The following is a 24,890-nucleotide window of genomic DNA, read 5'->3' as shown; positions in this document are numbered from 1 at the left end:
CAAAATAAAAAAATGAATAGCATAAGAGTCCCTTACAATATATAATATATATATATTGTATTATTATATATATATTATATATATATTGATGGCAACAACATATAAGTAAAAATATTAATAGTAGGTACTTGCAGAATTGAGTTTTTTTATAAGAAAATCAGAAGCAATGATATCAAGTAAAAAAAAAGACCATAGAAGCGCACTGTATTGAATTTAACATTAAATTTACTTTTTAATAACTAACAGTCCACAACAAAAAAAGCGATACAAGATTTGCTTGACACTTGTTTTTGGCACAAATCTGTGGTTTTGCTTCAACTATTTTATATATTGATCAAATAACTGGTCAAGGCACTACAACAACGTACGAGACTAGACTACTGACTACAATCATTGATTCAGACTAATTTTTGAAATCAAATTTACAAAAGTATTCTTAATTTTAACAATTCATGCCATTTTTTCATCTGAAACTTCCTATGAAATTCAAAAAGTTTTAGAGGGTATGGCTACAGCGGATTTTTTTTGTGTTTGGCAAATAAATTGTCAACTATCACACCCTATGTAACAACCATTCCACATTATTCATTAACATTCATAAAAAAATACTACCTTTTGAATTTACTTCAAGGCAAAATCTATGGATGACAAAGCTAGTACAGCTATATTTGTATGTTAAACATTTACATATGGTTAAAATTGATCTTGTCATTGATCAAGGGCAAACGGTAGCCAGCACTTTTTTTTATAATAAACATCAGGAACAATTCCATTTAATACATACCTCTAAGCTTTATAGCATCATGTCTAAGGATGTGTGCTGGCTAAAAATAAGTTTAGGCCTACATGACACAGGTTTTCTCCTAATCTGGACATGTTAAACCTTATCGCATAATGTTTGTATTTATACTTCTACATGGCCACAAAGCTGTTTCTATGTATCTAATAATAATCATTTTTATAGATCTTACATGGGATTCGATCCTAGATCATCTAATAAGCTTCTGTTTTGAACATAGGCCGTTATACTACGTCGACGCGTGGCGTTTTTCGGACGGGTTTGGTGGAGCGGTTAGCCGCGGGCTAGGTGTTCTCATAAAAAGAACTGTTGAAGTGGGTAGTCAGGAGATACACAACTGCTTCGTACGTTGACATCATGATCGCTGTGTTTGGTATCTGCCGGACCAGTTGTATGCCAAGACCCCTGTGGAATAGGAAAAAGTTTATAGTAACAGACCGGTCATGATTACGCGCAAGCGGTGCTGAGGTTAAAATTATTTTTTACAAGCTTTTATTTAACTATCAACGTTCGTATGTTTGTTTGAAAGTATGTGATCATTTGCAAACCGTCAGGCCAGGATCGTCACAGCAACGGTTTATGGTATTGACTTGAAACTTGATCTGGATATGTAGTTTGGATGACAATGCATACCTACTTGTAGTGACCAAAACGAAGCTTGTATGAAAAATTATTTTTTTAGAAAAACTTATTGTTAGTTTTGCAAGTGCTGCCAAGGTAATGACCGTGCAATGTGGCCGGGACATAAGAGATACTTTTTTTTGCTTACCGTAAAATCGTTCACTGCTTCTTTTGTTTACCACTTAACAGAACGAATAAATGTGCTTTAAATTTCTACGAAAATTAAGTTCATAATTACCTATAAACTCCGCGGTACCCCTCTTCCATCCACACGGTGTGAAGAGTTTGCCAGAATTTGCGGTATTTGTCGCCTTCTTCCCTCAGCCGTGTCCTTGCGACCTCTGCAACATTAGGGAAGGGATATTGGTTTATCGAACTTATATAAATAATTGAAGTGGCAATGGGCGGGCCATTTCGCTCGAAGAACAGATAAATGTTCGGGAAGAAAAGTCCTCAAGTGGCGACCACGAACCAGAAGAAGAAGCGCTGGCAGGCCTCCCACTATGTGGAGTGACGACATCGTGGGAGTTCCGGGCAACAGGTGGCGTAAGTGGCGAGTTGTCGTTCATTGTTGCGTTCTTAGGGGGTGGCTTTTGCTCAGCAGTGGACGCCTTCCGGCTGATGACGGTGATGAATTGATGATGATGAGAAATAATGTTGTGAACATATGAAAAGCACACGCTATGCTGCCTTCAATGCAAAAGTGCCCGCGGGATAGCGATCACCGAATTCTACGCGGACGGAGGAGCGGGTAACTGCTAGTTTAAAATATTAGTTAGATAAGATTATTTTTAACCTTATCTTTTATACATACTGTACCTAGTGTGTACAGTACACACACATGAGAAAGAAAAGATCTTAAGTTACTTCTACCACCCTTTCGGCCTCACCGACAGTGGAAAATAAATTTGATGTTTCAGTATATCTTACGAGTATAACAAGTCACTTTGCTGATTGTCAATAGCTTATACTTTTCCTGTCTACGTTTGTTTAGCGATCGATCTTAGTCATTTGTTTTACGGCCAAGTGTCTAGCCTTTTGCGTGTCTCGTCCCGAATTAGAATAATGACTTTAATCTGTAGTCGAGATAAGATGGCACATTTGATAGTCAATAAACCCTAGCTAGATAGGTAGATCGTACGAGTTATCTGTACTATATTTAAGATAAAGGCTTTTATTATTTCCACTGCCTCAAAAATTTACAAGATTATTTTATAAGGTATATTATTATACTATTTAGATGTTTTAACATGGGTTCTAGAATCTAAAATTAAAGCGTAAAACACATATAAGACAGTAGCGGGTTGGGAGTACGACAGGCTGATTGTCCCGCCGTACTCCCAATCCGATCCACTATCATCTTATGTGTGTTTTACGCTTAAGTGACCCTATTCCAGTTACTAAGGCCAACCAAAGTAGGTACCTCAAACTAGTTCAAGAAAGTGATAAAACAGTACACAATCTAGACTGTTTAATGAGCTTATCTTACGCAAATGAAATTAATCTGAGGTCATTAACGCCTATCGAACTAGAAAAGACTGGCTCAGAAAGAGTATATAATTGTCATATATAATATGCTAACTAGCTGTTGCCCGCGACTCCGTCAGTGAAGGATTCGTTTATCGCTAGCCGGAGGGAACTATATATACAATTGTCCGGGATAAAAACTATCAAATGTTCAGCGATTTAAGCGTGAAGACGGAGAGACTGAATTACTATAGCATTTATAATATTTGTAGGGATGCGATGGATATTACAGGTACGAAAACCAGCACGTACACGATATGTATCTATACTAATATTATAAGGAGGAAACATTTGAATGTTTGTTACGAATAAACTCAAAAACTACTGCACCGATTTTAAAAAATCTTTCACCATTATTAAAATGCTAAATTATTCCAGTGCCATAAGCCATATTTATTAACTTAAAAAATTAGGGTTCCGTACGAAAACGTCAATAAGCAAAGTGTAAAAAAGTTGACATGAAATATCTTTCATCGAATGCGCTGCGGAAATTATTGATGATAGTACAAAAAAATGTACGATATTAAAGAATATATCCATATCTACAAAAAACTTCGCGATACCATATGTCCGACTATGTTGTAGTTATGTCACTATAACTACTTTTTTACGTTTTAAAAGTTGATAGAAGAAATGCAGACGAAAATTAGACCATGTTATCCATACCTTCGCAACAATCCTTATCCAAATAAATTATTTCACATTCTGACTGTTTCAATACCTGTACATACATTACTTTTTGAATTATTCAAATCGGACATTCCATCAAAAGATATAACGAATTTAAAAATATCGATCCAATAAAAAAATGCATTGGATACAATTTACTCTGCGTCGACGTGCCCCGGCTTCGCGCGGGTATAGTTTTTGGGAAAAGGAAATTAAAAATGTTTGAGACCCGACTATCCAAAGGAGTTATTTTGAAAATTGTACCCGTGCGAAGCCGGGTCGGGGCGCTTCTTATTTATATTATACTTACCATGCGGATAAGCAATACAGGAAGCGACGGTCTTAGAGAAGGCTCCCGCAGCCATGAACTCGAGGAAGTCCTTCGGCGAGCGCTGGTCGGGGGGGATGCCGTCCGCCGTACGCGCCGCCATCAACCGAGCCTTCACGCCCTCGTACAGCACGAAGTGGACCACTGTCTCGCTGATGCCCATGTAGGATGCTGTGATGCCTTTGTAGAAGCCTTTTATGCCCTGGAATGTTGAGTCTGGGTGAGACAAGGCTACAGTGAATAGGCTGTTACTGAACCAGTGAGACACAACTTTGGCCTCATCTGCACTTTACATCAGGTGAGATAGGGGTCAATCACGGTCAGTTTTATGTAAAAAAGACAGTGACACTACTTAAAAAAGCACTTAAGGGAGTTCGGGACGGTTTTTTAGCCGGTGAGTCAGGACTCTCTGGGCCCTCCCTTCCTAGACGTCCATAATGGATTTTTCCCGATTACACGCCACTATTTCCTATAAAGCATCTGATATTAAAATTTAAAGATAAAACCAAGGATCTAATGTTCATAAAGTAAAACCAACCACTATTAAGTGTGGTTTGGTGTGTAGTAAAGGAGTTATTAATTGGGTTTACGTCATGGACATATTCGTCGACTTTTGTAACACACAAGAGACTGCGTTTGAAACGCTTCTGAGCCTTACTCCCCAAGATGTAGCTTTAACTGGTGAGCTTTCTATGTAATCAGCTCACCATGAGTCAGTCGGAATTATAAGAGGTTTCGACGAGATCATCAGATGGTTGCAATATTAATATTTTTGGTTTAAGTCTTGCTTAGTTATCTACGCACGCTACTAGATAGACGTGGTATGTTTAAAACTAAGTAAGTACCAACTAGGTAGGAAATTGCAAATGCCGATGAAAACGTGCTAATCTAGTTAATAAAATATACTTACGACTGCCAAATCCATACAGTCGTTTATGCTTGCTTGTGTAACAGGTAAACCTTGACGTTCATAATATTAGTAAGATAGGATTGATGTTATGTTGACAATTTGTATTATAAAGAAAATTTCCTAAAATAATGAACTATTAAATATGTATAATTACACATTATTTACTTACAGGTAACATAATAAATTCGCACAAAAAATACAAAAATTAATAAAATCGCACTAAGAAACCAAAATAGGCAAATAGCTTAGTGGCTAATAAATTAAACCTTCGTCTTCAAATCGAGCCTCGCATTACCTTCTGAGTACCTAAGTATTGTATATATACTGCTTATTGCAGTTTTGAGTTTAATATTCCGCGAATTTGAGATCGTTAGTTCTTCTACGAGTAAAGTAACTTTTCCACTTATAACGCTTGTGTGACTCATACATAATATAACAAGGGTTTCGTTCATCACCCTTGGAAACAATAGAAACCCTACAACATTCCAGATAGCGAAAGCTTTTCAATTTGTTTGCGTCGTAACTATTCGGCACACGTTCTTAGCGCGTGCACACGGTCTGTGTACATTAAAAAAACAATGACGAAATTCGTGGTAGATAACAGAACATCGTACGTAGGATAACTTGTAACACAAAATTTAAAGGGGCATCTGCATAAAGAGCAAAAATGTCCAGGCGAAAGGAATGACAGTGTGTATACGTTCAGTCGAGATAGCCAAGCCGAAGAAACTAAATCGCGTACCAGGTTGGAACCTTTTCGCAATCAATTTCACGATATTACATTCAACATGATTTCCAGCGAAAAGGTTGCACTCTGGTACGCGATTTAGTTTCCTCGGCTTGGCATAATTTATGTAAGAGTTTCTCTTACCATTTTAGTGTATATCCTTTTTATACACTGCACAGCTGTCACATTTTGTCCGTCCAGTTGTAGTCTGGTTTTGACGAACCATATCGGGTTTGTCATCGTACAAGATACGAAACCTGAAACATACAGAATGATCAGTTACGAAATACTCGTTACCGCGCGCGTGGCAACATGTTTTTTGGAACCTGAATTTGTCGATAAAAATTTAACAATAAAGTAGGTAGGTAGACCAGGCATACATTAAATTAGAAGAAGAAACGGTTTTTCGATATTATGCGAAGCAATAATAACCTCTAGACAATGTCGAACGAGCCGAAAGAGCCTTTGATCCATCATGATGTCTGCGACCAGAATAATAAATGTAAACTTTACCTGCAGCACTGGCGGCAGATAGATGGACGATGGGTGTGTCGGGAGCAATGTTCTGGTTTAATATAGCCTTGGCTTGGGAGTATGTGCAGAAGTATATAGCCCTAGAGGGAGCGACGCCGACAATGTTCGGTCCTAAGCCTTTGAACAACGCCTTCGGGCCCTCAGTTTGGACAATGTGCCTGGAAAAAGTTAATTTACATAAGTATCGCTCCTATCGTTCAACAGGTGATAATTTTATGACGTAAATTAATTAATTTATCTGGTAAATATTCGCACCTTTGCACCTTTGTGTCAGGTTAAAATATTAACTGGTCGCAAAGATAAGACAGTCTATGACGTTAATGATTGTGTATGTTGTTTCGATTGAGATTGCTATAGTTGCCGCCTAAAATATCTTAAAGCTGACCGGCACGGGGTCGTGTGAACCTGCGCGCGCGTCACCCGGGGCTCGCACGATCAACAAGAGTGATACTCTGATAAAACTTGAACAGATAAGCGGTCACCATCACCACAAACATTAAAAGCAGATAATCTCCAAATACTTGGAGACTGCAAATCCTGCTCACGGCACGAATGCCACACGTGACGATCGATGGGCGCATAATTTCTTATCTATTAGCGCACATATGATAACCATGCCGACGGAAAGCGGTAAGATCCTGTTATTATTTAATGAATAGTTGTTTATATAACATATAAAATTGTAGTTACGCTGATAAGTACAAGATTTCGAGTATTTTTCCATTGCATCCATATCCTATGAACCTAAGTGGCAATAGAGGCATTATCGCAGTGACTTGACTATACGATATAAGTAAAAGTGAAGCTCACGTGGAGCGAGAATGTACCGCGGTCGGCAGTGAGATGTTATCACAAGAATTAGATGGCGGACGGCCAACCCAACATGTCTCTTCTTTGCATGCCTGTCTAAAAACATGACCACCATACTATTCACGGTGGCGACAGTTATGGCTAGGTCAGGCTCATTAGAAACGACCCATCCACACATCAGGGCTTATGAACATTTTTTTATAGTTTTAAGATAAAACAAGAATGTAGATATTAGATTTGCAAGTTTTATCGGGCACTAAGTATAATCGCGATATTATATCTTTAAATTTATTGCGTTGTTTTAGTTTAACAAATCCAATGAAATGCGCTTTGCCACGCTATCGTCAAAACGCATCGCGGGCAAGTTCATTGACAGATCAATAATGTTTTATCTTTCCCGCAGTCGTTCTGCGCGCAAAATACTAAAATATTCACGTTCTTTAAAATTAAAACCATGCTTTCCGGACACGGTAACAAACAATATAGAATCAATTTTACAACCGGCTATAAAAAGCGTGACGCAAGGTAGATTCAGCAAAGGAACAACTAAGTCTAGTCTAACCATGCATTGTCAAACAAAACCATGTTATGATGTTACGCAGCTTACGAGTATTTATCTGAAGTGGTACAATGTAGATAACTGTTATTGGGAATGGCCTTAAATTTATCAAGATGAGCAAATAAATGAAGTCAAGGGCTTACCTGATGCATTGTATGAGGCTCATTCGCGAGGTGGTTCGCGCGTGGCCTGCGCGGGCGCACTGCTGCACCTGACAATTGTAGGACATCAGCATGCGATCTGCCTGCTTGCTGTATGCAAACATCGCGCCCATCGTACGTCTGTAGCCCCATTTAGCCTCCTGTGTTACAACATTATAAGACGACCCGACCGAAATTTCTGTGGACCAGAGATTTTATTCCACGAATCTACAGGAAAATGGAACAAACTGCATGCTTACTAGATAGTTCCGCGGTCAGCGACCTACGTAGGCGTTGATATAAAATAAGACTATTTCTGTATGTACTATGTACTATCGTTTATAGAAGTTAAGTCTACTAAACCACACTGACATACAGAACAGACGATATGCATGGGTGGCCATCGCAAAGACATGACAGTCTCTTTCCAACGTCTGCATGAAAACGAGATGGATGCATTTTTGTGCAAGCAACCCATGTTTAACGAACTGTTTCCCAGCTTTATTTGCTTGTAAACAGTCAGTCTGTCATTTAGTGCAATTTCAAGACGTTATCCGTTAATAAATCTCTGGTCTAAAGATACTTTGGTCGGTGATTTCATTAGGTCCATCTCTTGTGTCGAGCAGGACATGCACTATGGCGTGCATTGAGTAGGCAGCAGGGTAAGCATCGCTAGTGCTGGTGGTGCGCTGCTGCAGTGCAAACTACTAACTGCGTACCCTGGAGTCGACCCAATGCACGCCAATGACATGCAGTTAACATAACGCATTTGAAACAGGTCGGTTATAAAAACCAAAATACATCCAAGGTCAGGCCTAAACAGCAGAGGTTTACCTTATCACAATATTTACAATTGCGGATATTTCTATATTTAATATTTCCGAAACCGACATGTTTCCATTGCTCTAGCTAGACTATGACATAGTATTACAGTTACGATGTTTATAATTAACATTACAGGCTTGTGAATCGGCTAGTTCAAAACCAACAAGTCGTGACCAATTTCATATGGATAGCAAACTTGTCGTTTAGTTTTCAATATGTGTTAAAATGAAAATAAACTTAAATAGCCACACACTCGACATTCGACACACTAGCGCGTACAATGTCACAGTTGGAGTATTTGGAGGTTCCGGTTTGGGCGCCAATTACAATTAAACTGCTATTGAACTTAAAAGTTCAATAAATAAATTACGGCTCTATCAATTCCGGAATTGGCTACCACGGAACCAACAAATAATGAATCTACAATTGATGAATGATTAAGCAAGCTTATAAAATTTTCGGATATAGTAGTAAAATAAGCAGCAATTTAGATAAACGTTTGCGTAACACACAATTACATTATACCAAGAAAAAATATTAACTAATACATTCAGTGAAACTATTTTAACACAAACACGCCACATGTATATTTTGTTGCTCTTCACAAGTGATGTTAAATATTCCATTTAAAGGGGCTAAATGGCTGTAAGGGGCTTTTTGAAATGTATAAATAAGGATCATGAAATTGATGAAAAATCTATAGTACCTATATTATTGTAAACTATACTAAGATTTAATTAAAAATTAGTTTTAAAGACTGAAAGTACAGCAGAGGAAGATAGGTAGGTATTCGTAATCATAATGTATGTAAAAAATCAATTGCTATAATTTTAGGGCGTCTATTATCCAGCGTGTGCGGAGCAGTGGCAATAGGATCCTGCAGATGATTGCGGATAGGTTGGACTCCGCGGTCCTTGGACGCTTCATGGATCTCCATGTGAGGAGTGGGGATCGGTGAGGTGGTCAGGTACTTACCTATTTGTTGTTCGGCACTTTTTTATATTAATTTTTCTACTATAACTAAGAACTAACATAGTATTTAAGCTTTTTTTTTGTCACTAACTAATAACTAACAACATATGGAACCCGTTTTCCGAATTAAATGTTTTTTTTTTTTATAATACTTAATATTTGTTATGACGATGATGCTAACTGTAATTATAATTCAGAAAATTGCAGTTTCCATTAAATTATTTCATTAGTCATGGCCATTGTCGTTGATAAAAGCAAAGGCTTCCAATCAAGATTGAATTTTCCAAGTTCATTGCCGTCATGTTTTAAGGATTCAGTACCTATAAAGATGATTGTGGATACATAACTAGCAGGCGTGAATAACAGAATGGCTGTGAAGAAACATTCATCAAAGTCATGGAAAATAACAATGCAGAAGAGTAAACAGTGAAACCTTATGAAAATAGAATGTTGACTAGAAGCAAATGAGCACTTGTTGATAGGTAAAACGGTGCACCCTAAAACTACAATTAGAAGAGTTGCTTTTAAGCGTCAACAGGAATGATTCACTGCAAAGCTAACAACATCGCACCTTATTAGTAACTTGATTGGATCGTAGACGCCTTTATTCGTCTGAATGTTTTTGTCTGACGCTACAAGCTAAAAGGTACTAAGTTAAAGTTTAAATAGATAACTTGGTAAGACAATTTAAATATGTATGTATGACCTAGTGAATGTAACGCCGGAGAGCACTCATGAATGCCCTACATAATATATGTATTCACTGTTTAAAGTATTTATGTAGTATTTATTACCTAGACTAGAGAAATCGATTTTCTAAAATTACCTATTACTATACCAATCCACTACCGAAAGATTTGCACATGCAGACGAAAATTTCTAACAATACGAATTTCGTATATTTTTTTCATCCTTGTTATCATTTACTGAAGTGGACTTTGCTTTTACAGAGGCGTGCTTACATCGCGAACTCGCCATTTTATAAGTGGCCATAACCAACAACCATGATCTAAAATTAGAGCATTCCTTGATGATAAAATTGACCGTTGTCACAAAAGACACGCCTTAGAGTTAAACAGCGACCAGTGACCTTGATAATCCGTTAACGTAATCACTGACATTGTAGAAGGTCACCGTTTATCTACTACATAGTTATGCAACAATATCTATAGTGGTTACACCTATTAAAGATATTACTGTAAATAAGACGCAATACAGGCGGAGCTACTACGAAATTGGAAAATCGAAGTTCGTATCGTAGCGTCCCTTTCACTCTTATATTAAATAGTATTAGCGTCAGCGGGAGGGAGGGCAAGATACCTACGAAGTTCTAATTTTGCACTTCGCAATATAGGGCCAGGAGGCTTGTCGCTCGTAGCGCATAATTATCTGTCAATTAATTGCCTAATCGTGTTGGATCGCAAAGAGTTCACTGGTTTTTCGCTATCGTCTCGGTATGTGGTCAATTAACGTGTTAACACTAAATTTGATATTATTTACTTATTGTACAGATAACTACCAGATTCCAGACCACTTAGTTTAGACTCTAAACTTTAGAGCATTTCAATGTTTTAAATAGTTTTAATAGTATTGTTTTCGTTTCAACACATGGCTTCTGGTTAGGGTAGGTAATAGGTATGTCTATTTCGCCTACGCGATTCTAAGCCATTAGTGTCACTTGTTAAAACAATGGTGAGAAATACTTGATTTATATTAAAATGGAATGCCATTATACCTAAGTCATTCGAGTCCATTCATTATTATTTCACCATGCGTTTCACTACGATTTCGTCATTCAAGCGTTATGCTGCTCCTTCCGTACCAACTCGTGCGTTATGACTATGACGATTTATCTACTCAAGGATAATGTTTCGTTCCGAATCGGACTTACAGACCATTTATAGACTAACATTATTTTAAAGCAGCCTAAGATAAAAGTAATACTATACAACGTGTTGGGTACTTCAGGGGAACAATCAATAGGTCAAATGAAGTTAATTTCTTCAAGCCACAGTGGCCAATTCTTACTGTTTAAAAGATGTAAGATTCTTAATTTATGACTTTTTTTTTAAGTCTGTAACTAAAGCATATTTAATTCACACAGGTATAGATAGTGCCACGAGAGTTTAAGTGAATGATTTGATTACGCACACAGCTACAAAAATAACTGATTGCACAAAAGGAGAATGAATGAAATCAATGAGTAAATGCCAAAATCCTGCTGTCATTACACGAAATGTTGTAGCTGTGTGTGTAATCATTCACTTTAACTCTAGCGGCACCACCCTATATATTAATTATATTTATGGTATTAAGTATAAAAGAAGGATAAGAAGTTCAAAGAAGGTTTACAATGACTGTGAAGGAAGTTACTGAAGTTAGATATTTATGTAAGATTTTTTTTTTTTTATTATAATCGATTTGGCCAAAATCATAGGTAGTTTACAGGTAAATTTAAACTGGCGACGGATTATTAATTTCCATCAATGAACTGAGCCGTCTGGTGAAGACAACGTTAATCAATAAAAACACAACATAACAATATTACAATTACTGAGAGAAATCGGTCACAAAATCATTAACTAAGTATTTCATCATTTGCATTTCGGTGCGATTTCATCATTCACAAATAGCCGTTTCTAGAGTAACTGTGATGATATGATTCATGTTTGTCTCATTGATTAGGTACGTATTTTATATATTAATTTCGAAAACGCATATACCCATGCTCGAAAAATATCATAAAAAATAGATTAATACTGGCTGACCAACTGGCGTTTCTGAAAGACATGCAAAAATGTTGATTATTTATCTTAACCATGATCCACCTAACGACGAGATTATACCTACGGAAAACGGCACAAATGATGAGGCAGGATATTCTCGCAAACATAGATATACGAACTCGAACCAGTTGGGAATGTGTGAATCTTCTTTTCATTAATTTAGTTTTAAAAAGCCCCGAAAAGTAGTTCGAAAACTTCGCGACGTTTGATCAATTCAGGTCGATGACCAAGTGAATGAACAGTTACATAACGATTGCAATTGACTTCGGCAAAAATAAATATGCATGGGCAGTAAACTCATTATTGCTTAATAGCGGCTTGTTCAATCTGCGTGTATATGCTGCAGAAACGGCTGGCATCATAAATTATAAAAGCATACTTAAGCAAGTTCATGAAACAAATCAATATTTGCTGGCGTGTTAGCTGGTATTTGGATGAACGCCAGCATCGACTTCGGGTCACTAGCTCAATTTCTCTTCGATTTTTTCACAAGTTGGACAGGGACGGAAAACAAGTTTGTCTTAACACACTTTTCTATTTTTACAGTACCTACAACAAATAGAGTATCTTGTATAGTCAGCAGCAGAAGTAGATAAGCAGTTTTGGTGCTCAAAATGATCTAAACACTATCGCATTACCTTGGCAGTACAGTCGTGTAGAGAATAATTTGAGCACCGTAACTGCTCATCCACTTCTGCTACGGACTGTACAAGGTACCTTCATGTACTCACATCAAAATGTTAGTCCGATCTTGGTGTCTACCATTATTATTAGCTCTGTTTACCTCAAAACGCGGTCATTGAGTGCGGGTGTGTGTGTAAGGTGAGAATGTGTCCGTCCATGTGCACCGATGCATTGTTTACTAAACAGCCCATGTCGTACAATTCTACTAAGTGAATAAAATATAAACGACGGATGGGAAGAGGATGAGTCATAATCTAATTATAACCGAGTATACTTACCGAGTTACTTCAAACTAAAACTATTAAAAAATAGGACCTGACCGCAATTTTATACAAATTGGACAGCATCTATCTTTACTATCCTCCATCATCATCATATCAGCAGCCGGGCGGCCATTTTTGGACATAGGCCTACCTCATAGACCTTCAGCTGCTTCTGTTGGAAGCGGCTTGCATCCACCATGAAGCCGGGCGTCTGCCGGGGATTCTTAGCGCCCCTTGCCCCGCCGTTACCGGACCGCTACCGTACCAATTCCAAACTAATATTACAAACTAGCATGTTTGTTGCCCGTTCTACATTTACAGTGCGTAAATAAAATGCCCTCTTGTTCTGAGAGGAGGCCTGTGCCCAGCAGTGGGACGTATATAGGCTGGGATGATGATGATGGAAATAAAATGCTTGTAAAAGTAGTATTTACTAAATAACTAGCCGTTACCCGTTACCCGCGACTCCGTCGGCGTAGAATTCATTGCAGCCGCGGGAATTATGCAATTTTCCGCGATAAAAACTATCCTATGTCCTTCCCCGGGACTCAAACATCTGTATACCGAATTTCATCTAAATCAAACAGACTTACAAACTTTCGCATTTATAATATTAGTGGGATGCGAAATCAACTTTGTCTGTCTGTTACCACCTCACGCTTAAACCTCTCAACCTATTTAGATGCAATTTGGTATATCTAGTAGGTACATATTTGGTTGTTTTTTTGTGAAATCCTGGATTAGGGCCTTACCACACTTGCGATTTGCGGGCGAGTTGAAAGTAAGGCGATCGCACAGCGAGTGCGCTGCGATCGCGTAACGATTACGCAGCGAGCGCGAAACGATTTCGCCGAGAGCGCGGAGCGAATTCATTGCGCGCTCGCAGCGACCTCACTCCGCGCTCACCTCGCTTTCGACTCGCCCGCAAATCGCAAGTGTGATAAGGCCCTAAGACTCTTCAGGCATACCAATAAAATTGCCCGTTTACTTGCCCGAATTTCATTTGCCCGAATTTCACTTGCCATACCAAGTTAGGTTAGATTAGTTTAATATCAACTCTGAAGAAATTACTATTTCAGAAATAAATTACTTTATGGCAAATGAAAATTCTAGAAAACGATACATTCGGGCATATTATGAAATTCGGGCAAACGATAGAGAACCAAAATTGTCATTATAAATAATTAAGATTGGTTTTTTGGAATCTTTTTGTATTTTTTATTTCAATTCCAAATTTTTACTTTTACGGTCATCCCGTAAAACCTAAATTGAAAATACAAACTGAAAATATAGATGCACAGAAAAACCAGAAAAATAAGACCAGCACTAGGAATCGAACCCAGGTCCTCGGTATTCCGTACCGCGTGCTATACCGCTACACCACTGCTGGACAACGGTACAGACACGAATTTCCCCTATGCACCACATATCTCAGCTTGTTTGTTTCATATTTAGCCAAATAAATAATTAAAATAAAAAAAAAAAAAATAAATATAATTATTTTATAAATAATTGTTGTTGTTTGATGTACAATTGTTTACTAACCAACTAAGCTTTGGGCTTATGCTTATAACTTCTAAATTGCATTTTACCTTTATATCAACATTCCCACATCCTAAAACTTCTTGGTCTCAAAATACCTAAATTGCAGAATACCTAATTTTGTTTTCGTACAACACCGGAATCTTAATATGGCTGAATTTCAAAATACCTTAGTCTCATAATACCTAAACTTCAAAATCACTTTCATGGCAAAACAACATATGCTTAAAACAACCAAAAGTTTAAATACCTAAATTTGTATGTTGAACAGGAACTCTAAAAGTCAAAAATCAACATCAAATTTCTCAAACACCACCCGTGAAAAAAATAAGGCATTTTGCCTTTTGGGTGTTTTCGGTTTGAGTTGTTTTAATATTTTGTCATTTCTGTCATCCGGTATTTGAATGAATTGTGCATTTTAGGTATTTAGAGAATATGACATTTTATGTCAAAGTCATAATGAATTTCGTTAATTTTAATACAAGAGACAATTTGACATTTCAGGTATCATGAGCCCATGGTAATTTGAAAATTAGGGGTAGTAGGGAATAAGTATTATGAAATTTAGTGGTTTTAAGCCCAAAGCGCCCAGAAGCCCAGTTTAGAGCTAAAGTAACAGAATTCGACGAGCAAGCAACATTTACATTGCGAGGCAGTAAAGCAAACTACTTCGTAGTGATGAGTGGAGAGCCGCAATGTAACGCAACTTGAACGGGTTTCCTTGCAAGTCTAAACTGAGATTTACAATTGATAATGGCCGCTTGAACTGAACATGTGAACTTCATTATCAACATTACGACTATTAGGTATCGTAGTCATTAGTTTAGTAAACATGTTTATGTGCACAAAGTTACAACCTCCTCAATTAAATTCTATTTATAGATCGAATTATCTTTTACAACCGATATTGTAGTCATTATAGAAAAGCAAATAGCATGAAAAAGGTACTAAATAAAAGTAAATGTGTAAATACTTGGTTCTTGACCTCCTGCCTAACCTTCAGTCTAAAAACCAGATTTAAAAAGAAGTCAGCCTTTGCCTACGCTTCCGTTTTTAAGGAACAGCAAACAAGTCTGGCTTATCTTAAAACTGAGATAAAATAGATAATGATTGGAAATGAATGAGAACTACTATTGCTACGAGAATATTGTTCGTAGAAGTGAACTGCTTGCTTGGTTTGGTTAAACTATTTAATGGAATAAGTGGACATCATCTGAAATTTTCTGACAGAAATAACATTAGACGAACTATATTTACTATCATCATTGTATTGTATTGTACTAGTACTAGTGATTGTGGTAGTTTAATTAAATCATATTTATTTTTCATTGCAAGTTAAGTTCCATGAGTGGTAGTAATTATGAGTTAAAATCACGGAACTTTAAAACAAAACATCTAATTATCCAACCAGAAGCACTGCAAGGCGAAGTGAAGGGACCGAATGTTTCTCCCTATCTCAAATCTTTTATTTCTGACAGAAGTTTTTCTAATAATGTGCATCCAAATTCTGAAATGAAAATTACCTGATGCTTAGGAATTTTAGAACAAACTCTCTTCGACCTGGCAGCATTATTGTCGGAAGAGGGGGGTGGCGGCGGCGGTGCCCCAACACCCTTCGACGACTGCAGGCGAGTCTTAACAACTTCAAGTGGGCATGTCACCACCGCTCCCGCAGTTCCAGCCACTCTGAAATTGGTAAAATAATTGTTTGATTTGATATCAGGTATTACCTTGACTAGTACAATGATAAATAGATACTGATTGATATATTGTACCATCAGCCAAATAAGTAGTCTATCAATTTTTAAACAAGTTCCTATCAAATGAATATGTCGCTTAAGTCGAAATTTCAAGTTGACAGACACGTCTATTGGCATTATTGTTTTGTGACATGCAAACGAATATCAACTTTAGGATGGTAGACCACATATTTGGCTGATGGTACCTAATCCTTAAAGATTTGCCTACTATTTATTTATAACAAAGCTGGTGTTGGGTCAGGTTTATCAAAATGTAAAATGACAAAATGAATAAGTTACTTTTTACACCCCAAGAAAAAAAGGTGTTATAATTTTTATTTGTATGTTTTTGGGAATAAATTCTGATGTTAGTATGCGGCATGACATGACCATCTTACAATAAGTAATTATAAAAAAAAAATAGAAAGATGATTCTTTAATATAAAATAGTCAGTTTTTAAAATAAAAGGTATTGTACTGTACTCTTTATGGTTCAAAAACTCATAAAAGAAAACAGATAAAAAATAGTACATTGTGCATTGAGGGGCGTAAGAAGGGGATTACTAACGAGTTTGTTATCCCCTTACAGCCCCCGATACACACAATGATTTTCATCAATTTGTGAGGAAAAAAAACGCAAAAAAAATAATTATTTTGTTTCCAAACACTTTAACAAACTGAATAAAATAATGGCTACCCGCCAATACAGGGGGCTACTACAAAAATCGAAGTTCGTATTGTACCATTCCCTCTCACACGTATTAAATAATATTAGCATCAGGAAAACAATATGAACTTCGATTTTCGAATTTCGTGGTAGCCCCCTGATTGTCACTTTTTTCGAGTCGTCTTGGTAGACGACTCGAAAAAAGTGACAATCAGGGGGTCTATGGTTAGAATAAGAATAAGAACCGTATTTTTGTGTTTAGTCGCTTAGTTTAGAATTCGAATGTTCTTACGGCCAGATTATTTCAGCATGCTAAAAAAATGTTTACTAAAATTATTGCAAAACAATTTGATATAAATCCATAAGTACTAATATTATAAATGCGAAAGTGTGTGTGTTTGTATGTTTGTGTTTGTTTGTATGTTTCTCCGTCTTTCACGTCGAAACGGAGCGACGGATCAACGTGATTTTTGGCATAGGGTTTATAGGCCAGAGAGTGACATAGGCATGGAAAAATGCATAGTTCCCATGGGAACAGCGCTCGATAACCGAATTCGATGTGGGCAATGAAGCGTGGCAAATTTTTATGTTGCAAAATTGGGTTAGAGCTAAGTTTTAAAGATGTAAATAAAATGTTGGCTGACTTGAAACCTCTTTAGTCTGAAACTCCGGTGTGGAGGAACACTATACGTAAATCCATAATTCCCGCGGGAACAATTGTGATCATTGTCCTTTAGTATACAGGCATGGAATAACATCATTGACGAGCTAGTGTGATGAAAAAAAAATTAACTTCTGAACAGTAAAGAAAAGTTATATTTTCATACAAACCACAAACCTTTGTCATTATTAAATGGTTTAGAACAGCAGTGGCCAACTTGATTAGACCCAAGATCTACTGTTCGCTGATGGAACTGTGTGATCTACCAATTACATACTTCTTGAAAGCTTAAATAAAACAAGTTCAGTATTTATATTTTTTGCCTTGCTACAATCGCCCAGTCAACCGATCGACCAGTCGGCCACCCTTGGTTTAGAATATTGTAACTAAAACTGCTTTAGGATGTTGTATTTTTGTAATGCTTTAGAATATTGGAACTAAAAACAGAGTAGGTGTATCAACACATCACACATCTTAATTTTATATCATCACTACTTTTAAAATCTATAGCTCACACCTCGATTAAGGATTAGTAGTTAATTAATGAATTGAACGTATTTTTTTTTGAATAAACATTTTTTTTTTTTAAGTGAACTACAAATAAACATTAATTCATGGTTAATTTTGTTGATATATTGATTTAAGATAGGAGATTTTATCAAAGTAGTGACAATATAATAAATGCGAAAATGTGTGTCTGTTACCTCTTTACACTGCTGAAAATGTTTTGATGAAATTTAGTTTGGGAGACCGTGTTAAGGACATTATGGTATTTATAAACAAATTCTTGGCAAACAGTCACCAGAAAAAATCAATATTGAAATAAATTAAAAAAAGTTATATTCTGATCTAACATAAGGGCATGACACATAGCTAACTTATTCTCGATTCAATTCAAATTTAAGAGAAAATGGCTCCAAGTTTTTGATGATTCTGCCAGTGTCAAGGTTGACAATACAAGATAGAATAAACATTAGTCATTCATGTCAATTTTCACAATAAAAACTAGGTAGGCATTGTTATTATATAATTACTCTTTATTAGCACTAAGTACAATAAGTATAAGTATCTCTATATACCTGTTTATTTTGTACTGGTTACTATGTGCTGGTGTTCAATAAAAAGTCATTGTATTGTATTGTATTGTACAAATCAAACTAATTAAAGTGCAACTGTTAACCCGTCATGCGTCCTAGAGACTACATTAGTTGCTAACTTTTTTTGTCGGAAAATGTCCCTAGGAAACCAGTAGTCTCTAGGACATTTCACGCACAAAAAAGTTAGGGACTAATGTAGTCTCTAGGACATGTGGTGGGTTAAAACTATAAGCCTGTCAACCACCATCCACTTAACAAATTAACTTTTTATATATTAGTTTCTTCTCATATAGTTTCTTCCCAATTGTCTGTCTGTCTATGTTTGTGACAGGTAGAAAATTTTACTCTAAAACATTATGGACCATTCAATTGAAATTTCGAAAGTATACTTCTTTAGTAAATTGCTAAATATTTCTGTGCTGAAATCATGGTTTTTTTTTTCCCTGGTTATGCTTAACATAAGGCATGTACATACAAACATGCACTTTGTATGCACTTTGGTTGCCTAATAGGATTAAAGAACATTATTATAATTGTGGCTGTATCCTACCATGGTGCATAATTATTGTAAGAGACTTATTAGAATAAGGCCTTATGTGTTTTAAGTTTTTGCAAAATAAATAAATACTAAATCAAGTTTGTAATGAGTCAAACCGTTAATGAAAACTTTCAACAAAAATTGTTTTAAACAATGCAGGTGTGTGGTTGAATTTGGAGATCCTTCATACTTTCCTTACAAGACTAGCTGTTAGCACAAAGATGAAGATTAAATATCTGCTACATTTATAGGGATTAATTAACAGCTCAAATACTAGCTTTGCACATATAAATATAATAGACATTATTAAATCATTTGTAATACTATAGCTGTACTGAAATAGGCATGTCTTCCTTGTACAATCAGTGAGCATGTTTACAGAAAGTAAATAAAATGTTTGATAAAAATATAATTATTTTACTTATTTAAATTTATGGTAATCGTACGCTACTATAAGCTGGGGGTCATATATCGTAAGACTATACAGAAGGCTGGGGTAAATAACGGGCTAGGCCACATGTTATACATTCACACTGGTTCATGTAGGTAGCTATGTCAACAACGATAAAAAAATTATATCAGTTTTTATCAATTCAACACCAAACTCACCCTCCAGCCAGAAGATGTATTGCAGTATCCCTTTGAGACATTTTAGCGGCACTGAAATAATTACATGTCTGCAAATTGCGACGGTCTATAAATAAACAAATGCACCACCACTTATAGCAACGTTCCACGCACCGCACTCAAACTTGTTGTCCTAAAATGTTTTAGGAAGCTTTTTAACTTTGTTTTGAAGACAGTCGAAGTTGATTCGTGCTAAAAAGTACATGTAATGAGTTAATAGTTTCGACGCAGTTCTGAAAATTCGGCAGAAAAACCTCTCACATCACAACATCACTTTCGCAAGTCCGCCGCCGTAATGTTTACGCACACACGCAGTGTTGCCAACGACTCGGAACGTGATATCGCCATTTTCCACAGCTTGAGTAGCCTAATATGTAGCCAAATTTGAACTGAGGTCGCCTAAAAAAGTAGCCTAACTATGTGTTATTCCAGATCAGGTGTAGGTGTCAAATTTCATAACTCTAAGGGGCTGTAAGATTAGTAAGATATGCAAAATATTAGTACGGAACCCTACACTGCGCTTGGTCAGTTTTATTGTTAATTTTGCATGTTATTTTTTATTTTTTATTAATTCGTCCACTCTTTTCTTTTTGATCCCACTTAAACTTTACATTTTGCGTGGAAGGTATTTTTTTCTTGTGCTTATGTCAATTTGTAGTGTGATTCTCTCGTTCAACTACTAGACTGGCCAACGAAAGCTGTCCAAGACAAACCGCGGCAAATTAAAAAAAATGAGGCTGACAACACTTGCTGTACACTGAAATGAAATGAAATGAAAAACGTTTATTGCACAGCTCGTGGATAAACTTACATTCCGACCCCCAAACTAGGTAATGACCTGTGTCTTGGGGAACAGTGATGACGAGTTCTCCGACATCTACGATACAAGCATAAGTACATGAATCGAAGAACTGCCTATGAGAGTTGTACAATAAACAATAACACAACAAAGATACAATATAATAATTTAAAATAATAATAATAATACTACTAATAATGATACAAAGGTAGCTTAAATACATATAACCTCGTTTAGGATACTACTAAGAGGAGATTTTCGGTGTCCTGATAACTAAGGCTTTGCAACCATTTTTTAAGTTTAATTTTAACCTCATAGTTGTTTAGATCATATATATGAATTAATTTATTAATTTTATTATATAGAGTGGAACTTAGTGCCGCGGTTTGGCGGTGGGCAAATGCTGAACGACAGGTTAAAGCTTTGGATACAGCGTGTCCATGTCGTCCGTCGCAGAAGTATATTTTTATCTAGAGGTAGTCTAGAATGATGACGTAGAACAGAATGCAGAATGAAAGTTTATCTAACTGTGAGAATTTGAGATTCTGAGTAAAGTTCAGTAAGTAGTTGGAAAGTCTCTTCTTTTAAAGTGCATGACTGAGCACAGCTCGCTGAGCGCGTTCCTCTTTTAACAGCACTGTTTTAAAGGTGCCAGCCCAAACCGGTATACAGTATGAGATAATAGAATGACAAAGACTGTGGTAATAGTTAAAACATCGGGGATAGCAGTATGACGTAGCTGTTTAAAAATATAAAGAAGTCTTCTTATTCGAGCGCAAAGAATCTCTATGTGAGCACGCCAGTCTAGTCTTTGATCAATGTAAACTCTCAGATATCTAATGCTGGAGACATAAGTTAAAGAAGTACAGTTGCAGTCTACAGCATCACCCGTGAAAGAATGACACTGATTAAACGATGTTGATACTTATAGTCGACGCCATAATTCGTAAACTAAATTGACAAGCCAATGACAGTTACAGGGTTACCAGGGTTCGACGAAATTAAATTGTGATGTAGCCGATATCGATATTCAGTGTCGATTCGACTAAATGGTGTGCTAAGTGGTGGTTTTTTTGTACAATTCCGGGAATATTGTTGTTGCAATTGTCACTTTCATGGAGAAAGGCGAGATCTTTAGAATAGATGAACTACTAAATACCTACTTGTTTTTGTAAAGTTCTTAAGTATTAGGGTGGGAATTCGGAAGTACTTTGGACAAGGGAAGAAAAACTGGTAGATATTATTTTTTATAAGTAGTATTTATTAGGTTTATAAATTGAGATCGATTCAAGAGCATGCGATCCGATCCGTGAATCGTTTCATGGCTTAAGATATTACGATTCAAAGTAAAAATCGACGAATGCCCGCACGCAGTTATAATACTACAAAGTTGTATTTGAAACTCGCTAATGCTTCGTATTTGCCAATTCTGCTGATATTAATCATTATTTATAATACGCCTGATATAATGCTTCTACGATATTAACTTTGATTTTAGTTTCATTTTAATATTTTTTGGAATTTTAATAAAAACACATTTCCGGTGACAAAATGACTTTTTGTTCTGCCAGTCTAAGATGAAACTTTACTTCGTGTTAGTAGCCTTTGCTTATCGACGTTAGTAGGGAAAATCACATATCTTCCTAACATACATGATTATTTCAAAAAATAAAGCGACGGCAGGGAGGATATCTCCTTAAAACAAATAAATTAAATAATTGTCTGTTAAAAAACAAGAAAATCTTAATACAGAGGAAAACAATGTTTGCGATTCACCATTTAATTTAGAGTGTACACATAACGGTAAAAAATACAAAGTTCAATTAGACGTCATTGCCACACCGTAGAGGTTTCTAACATCCTCCCACCTTTGGACGAAGACCAGACCTCTATCTTCACAGGACCTCGTCAGGTTGCACTTAGTTTAGTATAGACGTTGATTCCTAAAAATACTCGTTGTCGGCTGTGCGTACTCTAGCTACTCTACATTTAATCTTTCCATAATATACTTCTAAGAGTAACTCCTAAAGGCCACTTTATACGCTTCGCATCAGTCTCTATCAATAGACATCGCCTACCTTTATATTAGAGTCCCTCTCCTACCCTGACTGTATGACATACTTGAGTACTCGTTCCTAAACCTCTCTTAGTCTCACGAATTAGGCGTCGCTAAATACCTTAATCGCCTATTCAAAGAGTCATGGTCGAGCTGGTCTAAATCTGGAGTCTCGCTGGCAGGAAGCCCTTGCACGAAGCAGGCTGGCGTCAGAGGCTTCAAATTTTCTGAGTTATCCAGCGATGTACGTTAGGGCCGTGAATTCATCAATTTTCACAATCACAAGTATGGCATTGACATATTCCTCATAAGTGAACTGTTTTCTGTCCAAGTTTGCGGATGGTAGAAGTTCCTTAAGACAACGAATCAATCGCTTACACCAACCTCCCCACCATTATCGCAGCCGTGGATTGACACTTCCACTTGATGCTTCGCACACTGGAGTAAGCTGCTATCTCTTCCCAATTCAATGCTTTTAACAGATTATCAGCTCCGTGGAAGTTAGTGCCATTATCCGTGTAAATTGTGTTGACTCTTCCACGTCTTGCAATAAACCGTCGTAACGCCATGAGAAAAGCTTCAGTTGAAAGCGATTTTGTTAGTTCCAGGTGTACGGCGCGTATACAGCACACGTAAATAAAATTTCCATCCACACCTTCCCTCCCGACCAGAAAGAGGGACCAGCTAGATCAATACCAGTCACTTCAAAGGCAGCAGCAGGTTTTATTCTGTCCAGGCAAAGTGGTAACGGTGTGTCGCATGTTTCACCGATTGTCGCTTGCAGGTACGCATTTGATACTGTTGAACTAACAAGTCGTCTAACACCAGTGATCCAATAAGTCTCCCTGAGTGCTGTCATTAGAATACCCGGGCCGGCGTGATGCAACATGTGGTGTTTCGAGGTTACTACTTTTGATTATTAGATGCTTCCCAGGCAGAAATATCGGACATACAAAGTCTGTGGGCTCATCACTAAGTACAGCTTTGTGCGAATTCTTAATAAGCCCCTCATCTTTAAATATTTGCAGATTTTTCGACTTTTTGATACCATCTGCCATCATTTCGGCTTGAACCATCTTTAAATTTTTCTTCTCGCGCTCTGAACTCTCACAGGTCAGTTCACCTCTTCGTTTATTTTTATTCTTGCAGTTGTACGCAAATCTTAATATCCAGCCAACCGTTCTCACTATCATAGTAAATTTGGAAAAGTAAGTCAGTCTGGATAGAATTGTACTAATATCTGCCGTAGTATTAGCAAGTACCACTTTCTTCTTTCTTTGTTGACTTCTGCTCATCAACGTTAATTGAGACATAGGCCATTCACTTCTTCTGCTTTCAGCCAAGCCGGTCCCTCCCACCATTTACTCTTCAGTAGGTGTTTAGCGTTGCAGCCTTCTCGAAGGTAAGTCGGAGGGTTCATCGAGCCTGGTAGATTACAATCTTCCACGTTAGTATTTGACGTATCTCCTTCACTCTGTTCTTTACAAAATGTTCCAGTCTCCCTCAGTCGTAATCCAGGAATGCTATACGCTTGCGTCAGTCCAGAAGTAAACTCGACATTTGACAGTTCCAACGCTTCTTTGACTTGAATATACAAGCGTGTTGCAATTAGGTTGCCATTATTCTAAGCGCGGTATGCTGACTTCACGACTGGTGCACGCGTGACTTCGCTTGAACAACTGCACAGTAACTTCTCTTTGAAATTCGCTTCGCAGGAAAATGGCAGTCGCGAATGACACCTTGATCGCATCACTAAAGACGTGCAGGCTGTTATTACATTTGTTTATTGTAGCAGAGGTAAGTCGACGCGGAATACGGCAGCAATACAAGTGAAATTGTTAGACCAATCGAGGTATTCCTTTTGTAAGTTAATCGGCAGTTCTGAATCCCAACCCAGCTTTAATTCCAGTTTTTTGAATAATTCGTTTGGGCACAAGAGTAACTGGCATGCCAAACCGACCGGATCAAAAACCTTTTGGGTTATGGACAACAAACTCCTTTTTGTAATTT

The 24,890-nt window shown here is 37.0% G+C and overlaps 1 protein-coding gene across 4 annotated transcripts; it reads right to left on the bottom strand.

Annotated features, from left to right (window-relative positions):
- Positions 1–114: 114 nt before the first annotated feature.
- On the bottom strand, positions 115–20,362 carry Rim2 (replication in mitochondria 2). Of its 4 annotated transcripts, XM_074105681.1 has the most exons (9): positions 20,008–20,362; positions 16,220–16,382; positions 13,306–13,410; positions 7,628–7,695; positions 6,095–6,273; positions 5,726–5,838; positions 3,927–4,146; positions 1,659–1,761; positions 115–1,204 (listed from the first exon to the last, which is right to left on the bottom strand). In XM_074105681.1, the coding sequence occupies exons 1-9, from the start codon at positions 20,046–20,048 to the stop codon at positions 1,084–1,086; spliced, it is 1,113 nt and encodes a 370-aa protein (XP_073961782.1). In that variant the 5' UTR covers positions 20,049–20,362; the 3' UTR covers positions 115–1,083. The 4 variants fall into 4 exon arrangements, with proteins under 4 accessions (XP_073961782.1, XP_073961784.1, XP_073961783.1 ...); XM_074105683.1 differs by lacking the exon at positions 13,306–13,410 and having other exon boundaries at positions 20,008–20,360; XM_074105682.1 differs by lacking the exon at positions 13,306–13,410 and having other exon boundaries at positions 7,628–7,785; positions 20,008–20,359.
- Positions 20,363–24,890: the final 4,528 nt, after the last annotated feature.

This window comes from Choristoneura fumiferana, chromosome 23 (genome assembly GCF_025370935.1).
Source record: "Choristoneura fumiferana chromosome 23, NRCan_CFum_1, whole genome shotgun sequence".
In the NCBI taxonomy this organism is placed as follows: Eukaryota; Metazoa; Arthropoda; class Insecta; order Lepidoptera; family Tortricidae; genus Choristoneura; species Choristoneura fumiferana.
The sequence above is the reverse complement of the archived record's forward strand: the minus strand, read 5'-3'. Positions and strand labels throughout refer to the sequence as shown.

What these genes read in the sequence shown, in the direction of transcription:
- Rim2 (XM_074105681.1), bottom strand. Translation starts at nt 20,048, where the DNA reads ATGTCTCAAAGGGATACTGCAATACATCTTCTGGCTGGAGG. An exon ending in ATACATCTTCTGGCTGGAGG is followed by an intron (nt 16,383 to 20,007) that starts GTGAGTTTGGTG and finishes TACCAATTTCAG; the next exon opens with AGTGGCTGGAACTGCGGGAG. An exon ending in GGGTACCGCGGAGTTTATAG is followed by an intron (nt 1,205 to 1,658) that starts GTAATTATGAAC and finishes CCTATTCCACAG; the next exon opens with GGGTCTTGGCATACAACTGG.